The sequence below is a fragment of the Mus musculus genome, chromosome 19 (assembly GCF_000001635.26).
Source record: "Mus musculus strain C57BL/6J chromosome 19, GRCm38.p6 C57BL/6J".
NCBI lineage: Eukaryota > Metazoa > Chordata > Mammalia > Rodentia > Muridae > Mus > Mus musculus.
Window position 1 is genome coordinate 5,259,473 of NC_000085.6, and position 13,985 is coordinate 5,273,457.

Below are 13,985 nucleotides of genomic sequence, written 5' to 3' on the forward strand. Positions count from 1 at the left end.
CTAAGCAATTAGGCATTTGCACCTGGTACGAGGTAAATACCTGTTAGAGGAGTGACCTGTGTATAAGAGATATCCATTCGTTAATATTTAAGATAAACAGGCACTATAAGAAAATCAGTCATCAGCTTGGCAAATGTATTATTGATTACCCAGACAGTAACTGAATGTGTGAATAAGAACATTTCAAAGACTAGGACATCATGAAGAAGCTCCAGGATGGACGACTGGGCAGATGATGGACTGGGCAGATGATGGACTGGGCAGATGATGGACTGGGCAGATGAAGGCACCCTTTGAAGGTGGAAGACTCAATGGAGACTGCCAGTGAGTTGTCCATCACCCATGCAGAGAGGAACCTTTTTGGTGATGTTGCTGAGAGAATCATCCATGCTCCTCTACAGAAGCCAACTAATCCCAACCACTCACCAAGTTGGACTGCGAATGCGGTCTGTCTGCGGTCTGTCTGCGGTCTGTCTGCGGTCTGTTAGGGATGCCTCTCGTGGGTAAACAGGTATTCACATCTCCACAGGAAAAGCAACATAAAACCTGGCAATCCCCAAAAGCCAGATGCTCCAATATGAGCACTTCAGCCACACAATCCCTGAGGATTAGTACGCCCAAGTCTATAAGGAGGATAGCAGATGATGTCTGTCAGGAAAGGGTCAGCCACGTTATCAGGAGGTGTTTCCTAAGTCATGGAAAGGGTTTTGTTTTGTCACTGTTTTAAGGTCTCATTCTATAGCCCAGTGGTTTGTGGCATACAGTGACATGATCAGATGTTCTTTTTAAAAAATTAATTAAGTAATTTATTTATTTATTTGAGACAAGATCTATTATACAGCTCTGGCTACCATGGAACTCCCTATCTAGACCAGGCTGGCCTTGAACTCACAGAGATCCACCAGCATCTTCTGTAGCTGGTCTTTGCTACTTTGTGGGTTCTTCTTTTCCTACCCTTTATCCCTCACCCCATTTTACCCCCTATATAGGAGTGAAAAAAGGATAGAGGAGAGACAGATAGAGATCTTTGAATCTAATTTCTTTCTTTCTTTCTTTCTTTTTTTTTTTTTTTCTTTTCTTTTTTTTTTTTTTGAGACAGGGTTTCTCTGTAGCCCTGGCTGTCCTGGAACTCACTTTGTAGACCAGGCTGGCCTCGAACTCAGAAATCTGCCTGCCTCTGCTTCCCGAGTGCTGGGATTAAAGGCGTGCACCACCAAGCCTGGCTGAATCTAATTTCTTATCCTTTGTTTCTTCTTTGAGCACAACTACTAATAAAACTGCAACCAATCCCCCTGAATGACCAACAACCACTGACCCCACTCTGAAAATTTCCCAGAATTACAAATAACACCAAGTCACAAAAACTATCTGCAGATGACAAAAACATGCTTCTGCTAGAGCATCAGGCAGATTACAGTCAGCTGCTGTAGACAGTCTGAGGGAGCCCCCCGAGTCTTCCTCACAAGTGCTAGGATTAAAGATGTATGCCTATCTAGTTATCCACTTTTAAAACATAATCTTGAGTATGTGTGAGACTCTGGGAGGGATATATATATAAATACAAATATAGATACAGATATACATAAAAATGAAAGCAGAACAATAAAAACAAAACCCACTCTGAATTGCCACTAGATAAAACTACGGCTATGTGTAGGCTAGAGTGACAGGAGGGGCTTAGGAACAAACTACATTATGGGCAAACTACATTATGGGCAATGTATTTGAAAAGTGTCATGAAAGAGACAGAAAAGAAAGAAGTCATCCAGTGCTGTTTTTTTTTTTTGTATGCTCTTTTAATTTTGACTTCACTAATCATTTGAATGCACTGCACATGTTAGTGGGCAAATCGAATTCTTAAGGTTCTCAGAAAAACTGTAAATCACAAAGTCTTCTTACAGTTATAGGACATTTTTTAAAAGGAAAAGGAAACAGAGGGACACAGGCAGCTCAGTGGATAATGGTGCTGTGGACAAGCCTGGCAATCTGAGTTGAATCCCTAGTTCCCCACATGGTGGGAGGAGACTCCTTCAAGTTATCTTCTAAACTCCATAAGCTCAACTTGGCACACTACAGACAGACCAACTGACCAACCGACCGACAGACAAGCAGACAGACACTACACACACAATGAATATATGTAATTTTTTTTTAAAAAAGGAGGGAGAAAGGGGGGAGGGAGGGAGGGAGGGAGGCAGGAAGGGAGGGAGGAAGCAAGCGATCTGGGAAGATAGCTCAGTGGATTCAGGTTTCCTATACAGGCAGAAGGACCAGACCTCAGATCCTCTGCACCTATGGAAAAGTCAAGAGCAGTGATGCATGTCTGTAAGCAGTTTTGTGCTGGGAGGACAGAGAGCCAGTTGTTGGGACTTACTGTCCAGCCAGTCTTTGTGAAACTCAAGTTCCAAATTCAGTCAGAACTTGTAAAAAGGGCTAGCTTCTTAGTGGTTAAGAGTATTCACTGTACAATGAGGTCCACCAGCACAAACATAAAACCTGTTATGGTCCTATGCACTGAAGAAGTCAAAGATAGGATGATTGCTGGGGCTTGCTGGATGTCAGTCCAGCCAAAAACAAAACAAAACAAAATCAAATAAACAAACAAACAAAAAAGAAAACAGCCACAGGTTCTGTGAGAGAGCCTTCCTCAAAGAAACAAAGGCAGATAGAGAAGAGACAAAAGGAAACTCAAGAAATGCCCTCCTCTGCCCTCAGCATACTCATACATGAACATACACCACACACCATACACACATCCACAAAAAAGGAAAAGAAAGAGAGAGAGAGAGAGAGAGAGAGAGAGAGAGAGAGAGAGAGAGAGAAATAAGGGTGACACAGAGCAATAGCCATAGAGGAAAAACATGGACCTCTGGCTTCTATATCTATATGCATGGCAGACAGCACACATACACACACTAAACATACAGAGTGGGACAGGGGAAAGATTAGGCAAGTGACATCAAATCAAGTAAGGGATGACTAAGGTTCTAAGTCTTTTGTGTGTTCTAAACAACATTTAACAATACTACAATAAAGAATTAATATTTGGCAGCTATGGCGGTATGAGAGGCAGAGATAGGCAGAACTCTGTGAGTTTGACATCACCCTGGTCTACATAGCCAGCTGTAACTCAGGGATACATGACTTAAGTCCCTGGAGAGAGAGAGAGAGAATATGAATATCTTACCTATGAAAAGACTGACAAAGGGAAACTCAAGAAAAGCACTGTTGTGCATAACTGAAATGAAAAAACACAGGACTTCCTTAGAAAAATAACTTATGTAAGCTCCTTAGAGATGCTTAGCATGTCAACCTCACCTCAAATGTCATCTAGGACATAGGGTGCACACACTAAGGTCCTAAGAGACAAAGGTCACAGAGAGGAGCAACAGTATATGAGGTGGTATAGAAGGAAACAAAATTTAAAGATCATGTCTCCCTGTCTCCCAAATCTGTAGCAGGTTGCTAACAACCACACAAAGTAATTCCTAATATATGCATGACCTAAAAAATGTTTTTGGGCCAAACCACCTGTGGCTATATCTGATATAGTTCGCTTTACAGAACTAAAAGTACTTCAAGCACCAAAAAGATAAACGAAAACCAGGCTTAGTCAAGATGAGGATCCTTATTTAAAAAAAAAAAAGAAAAGAAAAGAAAAGAAAAGAAAAGAAAAGAAAAGAAAAGAAAAGAAAAGAAAGCTGGGCAGTGGTGATGCACACCTTTAATCCCAGCACTCGGGAGGCAGAGGCAGGCGGATGTCTGAGTTCGAGGCCAGCCTGGTCTACAGAGTGAGCTCCAGGACAGCCAGGGCTACACAGAGAAACCCTGTCTCAAAAAACCAAAAAACCAAAAAACCAAAAAACCAAAAAAAAAAAGGAAGTATGATAGTCAAAGTTCCAAAAACTTGGCAAATTCAAATATTTTACCCTCTGGCATATCTTCAACATTTAAAGGAATCTGCATAGGGTCTGGAGAGATGGCTAGTGGTTAAGAGCACTAGTTGCTCTTCCACAAGATCTAGGTTTTGCTGCTAGGAGGATCACAATCATCAGTAACTCTAGTTCCAGGGAATCGAAGGCCCTCTATGGCCTCCATGAGTAACAGACACACATATGTACCCATACACACATACAGAGAAAACACTCATACACATAAAACGTTAAAATCTTTTTTTTTTTTTTTTTTTGGTTTTTCAAGACAGGGTTTCTCTGTGTAGCCCTGGCTGTCCTGGAACTCACTTTGTAGACCAGGCTGGCCTCGAACTCAGAAATCTGCCTGTCTCTGCCTCCCAAGTGCTGGGATTAAAGGCGTGCGCCACTACGCCCGGCCTTAAAATCTTTTTTTTTTTAAATGTATGTATATGGGTGTATATATATAAATATTAACTAAATCAATCTTCCACTATCAACACAAACTTATCATGTATGCTTTATCAAGTATTGCAGAGAAGGTAATGGTCTAACACTACAATATTCTCCATTTGCCATTTTTGCTACCAAAAATGAGTAGGCAAGGCCCTCAAGATGGCTTAGCAGGTAAAGGTGCTTGCAGCATGACCTAAATTCAACCCACAGGACTAACGTGATAGAAGGGTCAAACCAGATCCTGTAAGTTATCTTCTTAGTCACACTTATGCTATGGCATGCATGCTTATACATCCTGGCCAGCCTTTACTATGCTTTTGTCTTTCTGTTGCTATAACATTCATTTCGACTAAGGTGAAAGGACATTTCATTGTGATTTTGATCTGATGATTAGAATATTGAGCGCTTTTTTCTTACATCTGTTGACCATTTGGAGGTCTTATTTTGAGAAATTTATTTGTTTAGATAAACTTTTTGTTTGTTTGTTTTGAGATAGGTTCTCTCTATGTAGCCCTGGCTGTTCTGGAACTCAATCTGTAGACCAGGCTGGCCTAGAACTCATCTCTGACCTGAGTGCTTGAATTAAAAGGCATCATCACACTTGGAAAGTTTCCACATTTTAAAAGTCAGATTACTTTGAATTTTGGTTTTTGTTGCCTAATTGAGTTCCTAGTAAATATTAATGAATGAGATGTATAATTTGCAAAAATATCTTTTTTTGTTTTGTTTTGTTTTTTAGACAAAGTCTCACTATGTAGCCCTGGCTATTCTGGAACTCTGCACTTCTAGGAAGACCAGGCTGACTTGGAATCACTAGGATCTGCCTGCTTCTGCCCCACAAGGGCTGGGATTAAAAGAGTGTGCCACCATGCCCAGCTGAAAAAAAAATTTTTTTTGTTTTGTTTTTTTTGAGACAGGGTTTCTCTGTATACCTCTGGCTGTCCTGGAACTCACTCTGTAAACCAGGCTGGCCTCGAACTCAGAAATCTGCTTGCCTCTGCCTCCCAAGTATTGGGATCAAAGGCATGCACCATCACTGCCCGGCTGAAAAATATTTTCTTAACAAGCCATAAATATTAACACTAGAAATATTTAGACAACTTTTCCCCACTAAACTTATGTTATCTAGAAGGTCTTTCCTAGTCACTAAAAGATTCTAGATCTTCTCTGTCTAGAATGGAAGCCATTAGGCATATGTGTCTAGAGTGAGTTGAAATGGAACTGATATCATGCCAGGTGGAGTGATGGACACCTGAAATCACAGCACTCCAGAGACTAAAACAGGGAGATCACAAGTTCCAGGACAGCCTGGGCAACGTAGTGAATTCAAGGATAATCAGAGCTTCCTAACAAGATGCTATTCTCAAAAACAAGCAACAACAACAATAAAAGGGAAAGAAAGAATAGAAAGAGATCCTTGAATAAAGCCAGGGGTCTGAAAGGGGTGATGTCACCATTACACTACTTCCTTCCTGCTGATTAGGGAGCAACAATTTCGTGCAGCAAGTTTGATCTTTGCTGCCAGGATATCTGATGTCCTCTTTGCACATGACCACTTAACAAACTGCAATGACCAGCAACCACCACCAACAACCAACCAACAACCCACCTTATCTATTGGGGCCCTAGAATTTATATACCTGCTAAAAATCCCCAGAATTCCATGCATCTTATAATCACAGAAAGTATCTGCAGCTAACAAAATCATGCACCTGCCAGAGCACAAGACAAATCACAGACCACAAACTGTGGTCAACCTGAAGCAGCTCCATATCCTATACTTGGGATTAAAATGGAAACACATTCTTTGTTTGTTTGGTTGGGTTTTGTTTTGTTTTGTTTTGTTTTGTTTTTAGAGACAGGGTTTCTCTGTGTACCCCTGGATGCCCTGGAACTCACTCCGTAGACCAGGCTGGCCTCGAACTCAAAAATCCACCCGCCTCTGCCTCCCAACTGCTGGGATTAAAGGCGTGCGCCACCACTGCCCAGCTGGAAACACATTCTTAAATTTCCAAAATTGTCACTACATAGGTGTATATATCTGCATGCAGGTATGTGCACATGAGTGGAAGTTCAGATCCCCAGAGATGGACTACAGATGCTTAAAACCTGTCTGATGGGAATGCTAAGAGCAAAGCTTGGTACCTTGCCTAGCCTTTTTTTTTTTTTTTTTTTTAACAAATCTTTTTTTCTAACTTTTTATCTTTAGATTTATCTATTTTATTTTATGTGATGAATGCTTTGCCTGTGTGTATACATGTGTACCCACCACATGTGTGCATGGTGCCCATGGAAGTCAAAAGAGGTCATCAGATTGGGGGTGGGATAGGGGAGACAGAAGTTAAAGGCTATTAAGAGTAGCCACTTGGGCTCGACAATGGCAACAAATGCTCTTAACTGATAAGCAACTCTCCAGTGCTGGTTATTTTTTAAATCGGTTTCAGTAGCTGAGGCTGACTTTGAACTCACTATGTATAGCAAAGACTAGCCTAGAACTCTGATCTTCCTGCCTCTGCCTACTAAGCACTGATTATAGTAATGTGCCACCACGCCAGACAACTGAGATATTTTCAGAAACTATACTCTTGCTGGGTGTGGTGGTCTATAATGTCTATAATTCCAGCACTTTGGAGATAGAAGCAGGAAAATCAGGAGTTCAATGTAGCAAGCCTACAGCCAGCCTGGGCTACACGATACCCTGTTTTAAAAAGAAAAGAAATGGCTGATGAGATGCTTACTGAGCAAGCTTAGCAACCTGAGTTTGCTGCCTACATGTAAAGGTGGAAGATGAGAATCAAGTCTACGAAATCCATGTCTACAAAGTTCTCTGATCTCCACTTATACAACATAGTAACCACACTCTGCCAAAATAAATTTTTTAAATTGAAAAGAATGTTTTTTCTGGAGGTTCTCAAGTTAAGCAGCAATGTATATCATTAGTTATTTGCACTTCCCAAGGACAAAAGGACACATAAAGGGCTGCCTCGGTGGGGCCCTTGACTGAGACTACAGTCCTTTCTAATTTTCTTTCTTTTTTTTTGGGGGGGGGGGTTGGTTTTTTTTCGAGACAGGGTTTCTCTGTGTAGTCCTGACTGTCCCAGAACGCACTCTGTAGACCAGGCTGGCCTCGAACTCAGAAATCCGCCTGCCTCTGCCTCCAGAGTGCTGGGATTAAAGGCGTGCGCCACCACTGCCTGGCACTCTTAATTTTCTAGTCAGCTTTCTAAGCAATTGTCTCTAAGTTTCTATGTAAAGGAACCACTCTAGAGTACTTATCAACACATATACATCTGGGTTCTCTAAAACCTTCCTGCAGTGCTAGTGACTCCTGGGTCTAAGCCTAAAGGAGCGATCCTGTGAGGGCTTATCAACCTGGAACCACCTTGTTCAAGGCCCTCTCTGTAAGAAGTTCTCAAGCCAGCTTCAACTCTGGCTTTTCTCATGAGCGCTGCAAACTCTATGCTGGCAAGTCATTCCCAGTTTCCCTAGATTGCCCAAGCACTTCCAGAATGATGTCAGAGGCAAGTTAGGCCACGAAAGGTCTACTTTAACAGTTTCAAGTCCAGGCCAAAGCAGGACCAGTTAGTCTCCCCAGGCGAAGGAGTCAAGACACAAGATAGCACAAACAGTCTCTGACTTGCATTTCCTCCTACAAGAGCAGAAAGCAAGAGTACTCAGTGGTTTGGCCAAGAAACTAGAAAACTAGTTTTGAAAGAAACCATGTAGCTGGAAGGTGGTGGCACATGCCTCATTCCCAGCATTAGGTAGGCAGAAGCAGGCAGATCTTTGAGTTTGAAACCAGCCTGGTCTAGAGATCAAGTTCCAAGATAGCCAGAGTTACAAAGAGAAACTCTGTCTTAGAAGAGAAGAGGAAAGAAAAGAAAAGAAGTGAAAAGAAATCACATAACTACGGTGTTCCAACTATCTGTAAATCAATACATGTGAAACGGACTCAGTGAAAGTCATTCTCTTTCTGACTTAAGGAATCTGAGCTTTCTACAGGAATGATATTACCCTGATAGGAAGGATATCCTATTACAACACTCACAATGTGAAATTCAAATCTCCTAGGGCACAAACAATGCTTTTAGTACTTCCAATGCTAGAGCGATAACAGACATTTCACAAGCTCTCTCTTATTTGATCACTTGCATTTACTTACATCTATCATTTAAGAAGTACTTGCCCCTGTGGCTTTATAGGCCTTTTTTGTATTTATTTAATGTACATCTTAGAATGGATGGTAAGTAAAAGTATTTGTAACCAATTGCTGGAAAGTCTAAGGCATAAAGGGTCTGTCCTAGCATCCAGTAATCATACTGAGGTTCCAGCTTGCATGTGCTTTTGTGGTAAGAGTAGCATCCCTTCCTTCCCAAGTGCTTTCATGCAGATAACATTTCTCCTGCAAGCTAGCCTGCCAGTGCAGCTTGGCCACCTCCTTTGGCTATAACACTTTTGTCTGATAAGGGTTAACTTTAGTAACTCTTTTCTGTATGCTTAATATAATTTAGGAAGAAATTGTGCACTCCTTCCCTACATGAAAAGATAAGGACATTCAAGTGTGCTTTGAAACCAAGTCCCAATTTGATACAATTTGTATGTTATACAGTAGGGCATATATCAACTCCTAATCAATTTTATACAGCTGAGAAATTTTTGTATGTTTATACAATTTAATAATTTTCTGCCTTTCCTAACTTTAGCGATTCAAAAAAGAAAATATGAAGGGGAAATCTCACCTTACAAAGACTGAGGAGAATATAGGTAATGAGACTCTAAAACCCTTCGTTTAACCTGAGCAACAGTCTCCCCTTTCCTCTCCCCCTCTCCCCTCCCCTTACCACCTCACTCCAGGCCTCTACTTGCCATATGGAGCCACAGCAGAGAACAATTCAGTAAGGGAGGGGACAACTCCAACTCTTACAGCTATGAGTTTCCTAAGGGAGCAACAGCAGAGCTGACTATTCATGTTGTAACAGTTTGGCTTGATTTTTGTTGTTTTGGTGGCCTATTGTATCCCAGAGAGACCTCAGGCTTACTCTATAACTAAGGATAACTTTGAACTCCTGTCTTTCCTATGTAAATGCTGGGATTACCAGTATGGCCTGCCACACCCAGTCTTACATGGTGCTGGCCCTGAACTGAGGGCCTTGTGCGTGCTAGGTAAGCACTCTACCAAGTGAGCTACATCCCCAGCCCTTTATTTTATCATAATAAAGTCTTAAAGATAACCATATTTCACGGTGCTAATTTCTGAGAAGTGAGAACAGGGGTGGGATCGGGGCCTTTCCCATTACAGAGTCTCTCTTTCTACACTGCTTGAGTCATGGACATATGCTAATGCTGTTTTCTGTTTTAATGCTGATAAAAAGAAGCATCAATGCAAAGAACAATTAAGCCATTTTAAAGCCAACTGTAAGTATGCTATTGAAAGTTTTAAAAATAATACTATCAATTTTGAGAATTTAGCAGAAATTAAAAACCAACAGGCAGGCACCTAAAAGCATCTAGAATGCTCACTTTTAGCTCACCTTTATTTAAATGTCCACAAAGATTTTTTTCAAAAGCAAATAAAATTTTCTAAAGTATCAAAGATAGCAGCATGACCTTCCTATTGCTCCGTTGCACCCCCTCTTTTCCGTATTAGGTGACACCCACTCTTACAGTGCTGACTGCTTTTGGATTTTTCTCTTTGTCTAATCTCAAGTAAGTCTTGCTATCTCTCCCTGGCTGGCCTCAAACTATGAACTCTGGCTGTCCTTGAGTCATCAATGTTCTGCCTCAGACTACGCATATGTCGTTATGCCCAGCCCCACAGTGTTCTCATGCACATCTGTCCTCAGATTCACATTTCTTCATTGCCTAGCTCACAGGTTTGTGTCTCACTGGATTACACGAGAGAAGGTGGTTAGTTCCAGTTCTACATAGAGCTTCATGTTGGTAGGTTTTTGGTTTTTGTTTTGTTTTGTTTGTTTTTCGAGACAGGGTTTCTCTGTATAGCCCTGGCTGTTCTGAAACTCACTTTGTAGACCAGGCTGGCCTGGAACTCAGAAATCCACCTGCCTCCCGAGTGCTGGGATTAAAGGCGTGCGCCACCACGCCTGGCCTGGTAGTATATTTTAAATAACATGGACAAGTACAAGGAGACAACAAATTAACCAAACGACTTCCTATTTAGAAGGGCCAATAGCATGTCCTTTTCTGCCCACAGAAAAGGTGTTTTCCTTCTAAAGACACAGCAGCATGCTCCAAGAAGCACAAGTGTTTCCCAAGGTGCTGGGAGGCACAAGGATAAGGGCTAAAAGCAAAGTCATAGAAGGGCAGAAGACAGGCCAGGACTGGTCAGTAAACAAGACATAGCCATACACATCTACATATAGAATGCCTACCCTGTTTCTGGAGCTAGTAACTTATTATTGCAGACTTTTTAGTAACCAAGAGTTCTTACGGTCAAATCAAAACTCAGTGGTGATTCTATTTGTTTCCCTTTATGACAGCTTCTGCCCATCAATGCACGCTTTTTCAATCTAACAAGCTAGACAAGGCCACGATCCAAAGTAGAACATGTTTTATTAACAGCAGACCCATGCAGGGTGGAGCACAGGACTTTTATGCAAGGAAGAGGTGAATACCATACTTCAACAATGGACAGGCCCACATAAAAATAAAAAGAGGCCTGCTCAGGACCAAAAGGCATGCCATTCCACAGTGAGCTCTAATTTGAGTTTGGTGTCATGCTAGGGCTCTGGCCAAAGTAAATTACTGTGGTTCCTGATTTCCTCAAAGGAGGACAAAGAGGACACTATAAATCAGTGCAGGGACTACTGTGCACAAAGGGATGAAACGTGGAGGGCAGAAATGGCAAACAGTCTAGTACCATCTCTTGAAGCTTCAAATCCACACTCTCCAAGTATCAACTCCACTCCTTTATATATGCTTCGTATATACTTATGTGTGTATGTACATATAAATATAAATATATTCAAACACACACACACATATACTTTATATATACTTCAAACATACTCTAAAGAAACTTCTGCCCAAGAGCACAAATCCTGAGCAAATACATACATATATACATACATACTTACACATACACACACACACACAAAACTGCCCATGTTAACAGGGAACAACCTAAATATTTATCAGAGTCATATATTAGTTCATATAACCAAATACTATACATTAGAGAAAGTACTAAAAACTAGAGCTACTAGACAACATTGATGATTTGCATAAGCCTGAGTTAAAAGTGACAGGCTACATACAATATAAGAACATTTCTGCAAGCTCCAAAAAAACGTTGAAGCCAAGAGTAGTGGTGCACACCTTTAATACTAGCAACTGGGAAGGCAGGAGGCAGGCAGATCTCTGTGAGTTCCAGGCTAGCCAAGGCAAGTAAGATCCTGTCTCAAAAACAAACAAACAAAAATAAAAAACACACAAAACTAAAAAATATATTTACAGACTTATATGTAGTACACTGTAATGGGGGGGGGGGCATAATTCAGAAGTGTGTAGGGGAAGCCAGAATGTAATTCAGCAAGGAACCTGGAGAGTTTGACAGGTGGGGTAATGTTCTATATTTTTCAATAAATGACATAAGAAAGATGTGCTTGTGTCATCATTTTTCATGCCCTATATATTGGTACAATGTTGTGGTGTGATGTTGTTCAAAATAAAGGGAGAGAAAGAAACACCAGCAGAGTTGAGTTGAGGGTGGAACCCCACAGGGCACCCAATCTCTGGCTTACAGGCACATCCACCTGCTCTGCTGGACTCACAGGGTAAGAAAGAACAGAACCTGAGAATCAACTCGGTTTAGAAGCACAAAATGAACACCTCCAGGCATTTCTTTGTGCTTACTGGGCAAAACCAACCCTGCAGGCTGTCTTAGCATAGGGTCAATCCAACACACTGTCCCCAAAGAAGTATATACAACAACTGCTTTGCCATAGAGAAACAAGCATAATTTTTTGATGCAAGTTTTCAGATAGTTCCAATGGACAGAAAAATGGGTTGAATTTAGGAACAAGGCAGTCATTTTACAGAGCTCATAGGAACCTGGAGACTCTGTGACCAGTATCTAGTGGAGGAGGAAATGAAAACTTGCATTTAAGAACACATTCAACTGATGTCCAAACTAAGAGCACAGAGTACCCAGAGAATGTGTGTAGCATGAAGAACATATGAATGTATGTACTGAACCCCCAAGTGTTAACCAGCTTTACCTGCAACAGGTGACAAATGAATTTGGCACATGCTAAGTACGTTGGGAAAGAACTATATCAAAGCCATCTTTACCACATCTGTGTAACATTAACATATGTACAGCCCACGGGCGCCAGTGAGGCAGGAAGAAGAGTGACTTACTGACCGTAAGGAAGGCCAGATTCGGTCAGACCCAGCCAAGGAAGGCCACTGGGCTGGGTCCCCGAGGCCACCATTGCTCCAGGAGGACAGGAGGGTGGTTCGAGCCAAGGCGGAAGGTGGGACTGCTGGAGAGGGCAGGCCCACACAACAGTCTTGGAAGGCCCAGGAGAAGACAGCCCCCACCCCCCAAAGCCAAGATGAGCTAGGAGTGGAGGACGTACCCTCCACTCGCCCCGGAGAGATGGGGAGGCGGGGCCTGTCACAGAGCCAGCCTGGCGGTCCCCTAGGCCAACACCTTTTCCCAGCCGCCCGTTGCTCACCTGGGCACGCAGCTGGATGAGCTCCGGTCCACCTCCCAGGTAGCATACAAATTCATCTGCACTGGGGCGGGGGTGCGGCCTGGTCCTGGACCGCCCGGAGGCGCAGAGCCCGAGGCCACCGCGACGGCCATGGAGGTGGAGGTGGAGGAGGACGAGGAGGAGGCGGCCGCAGCCGAGGTGGACGAGGAGGACGAGGTGGCCTGGGCCAGCTTGGGGGGCGTCGGCTGTTGAGGCTGCGGCGGCTGCTGCTGCGGCTGCTGCTGCGGGGACTGGGCGACCCCAGAGCCCCGCTGACTGCTGCCGCCCCCGGAGCCTCCGGGACCACCGCCCGCCCCTCCGCGTTCCGCCATGGCCTGGCCAGGGGAGGAAGGGGCGCGGGGCTTACGCAGACTGAGGGCACGCGAGCGACTCTCAGGCTTCCCCCCGCGGCGGCAGCGGCTCAGCGCGTCTCCTCAGAACGCCCGGCGGAGCGCGAGCCACCAGCGAATCTGCACGCACGCGCGGGCTTTCGCTGCGCGCGGTCCTCGCGCTCGCCCGCCGCCGCCTGTTGCGGCCCGCGAGGCCCAGACACTGGGTGGGCGTGTCCGAAAGGGGCGGGGAGCCGCGGCCCCACCCAGACCGGCGCCGAGGGGCGGGGCCAGACTCGCGCTCGGCCCCGCGGCCCCCGGGAAGGGGCTACAGCCCGCGCGCTCTCGCGGCGCGGCCCTGGAGTCCCTAGCAGGCCTCGGCGTGCAGGCTCCGCGCCCCTCCTCCCTCCGCCCTCCTCGGGCGGCTGCTACCCCGCCAGCGGAAACCCGGGTTTTCCGGGGCGCGGTCCCGGACCGGAGAAGACTGTACGAGAGCGCGCTCAGCCCCTGGGATCTGCAGTACACGTAGTTCTGGTCACGCGTTGCATGGAAATCGGATAGCCCGCTGTGGC

The 13,985-nt window shown here is 44.0% G+C and overlaps 1 protein-coding gene across 2 annotated transcripts in view; it reads right to left on the minus strand.

Annotated features, from left to right (window-relative positions):
- Nucleotides 1-13,647, minus strand: part of Pacs1 (phosphofurin acidic cluster sorting protein 1) — a 139,435-nt gene extending 125,788 nt beyond the window's left edge. The window contains exons 1-2 of one of the 2 annotated variants that reach the window (NM_001362451.2): nt 13,452-13,635; nt 13,067-13,335 (exon numbers count right to left, since the gene is read on the minus strand). In NM_001362451.2, the coding sequence (NP_001349380.1) occupies nt 13,067-13,197 (131 nt within the window). In that variant the 5' untranslated portion in view covers nt 13,198-13,335; nt 13,452-13,635. Of the gene's footprint in view, nt 1-13,066 lie in introns of both variants that reach the window. The other variant, NM_153129.3, reaches the window with a different exon arrangement.
- Nucleotides 13,648-13,985: the final 338 nt, after the last annotated feature.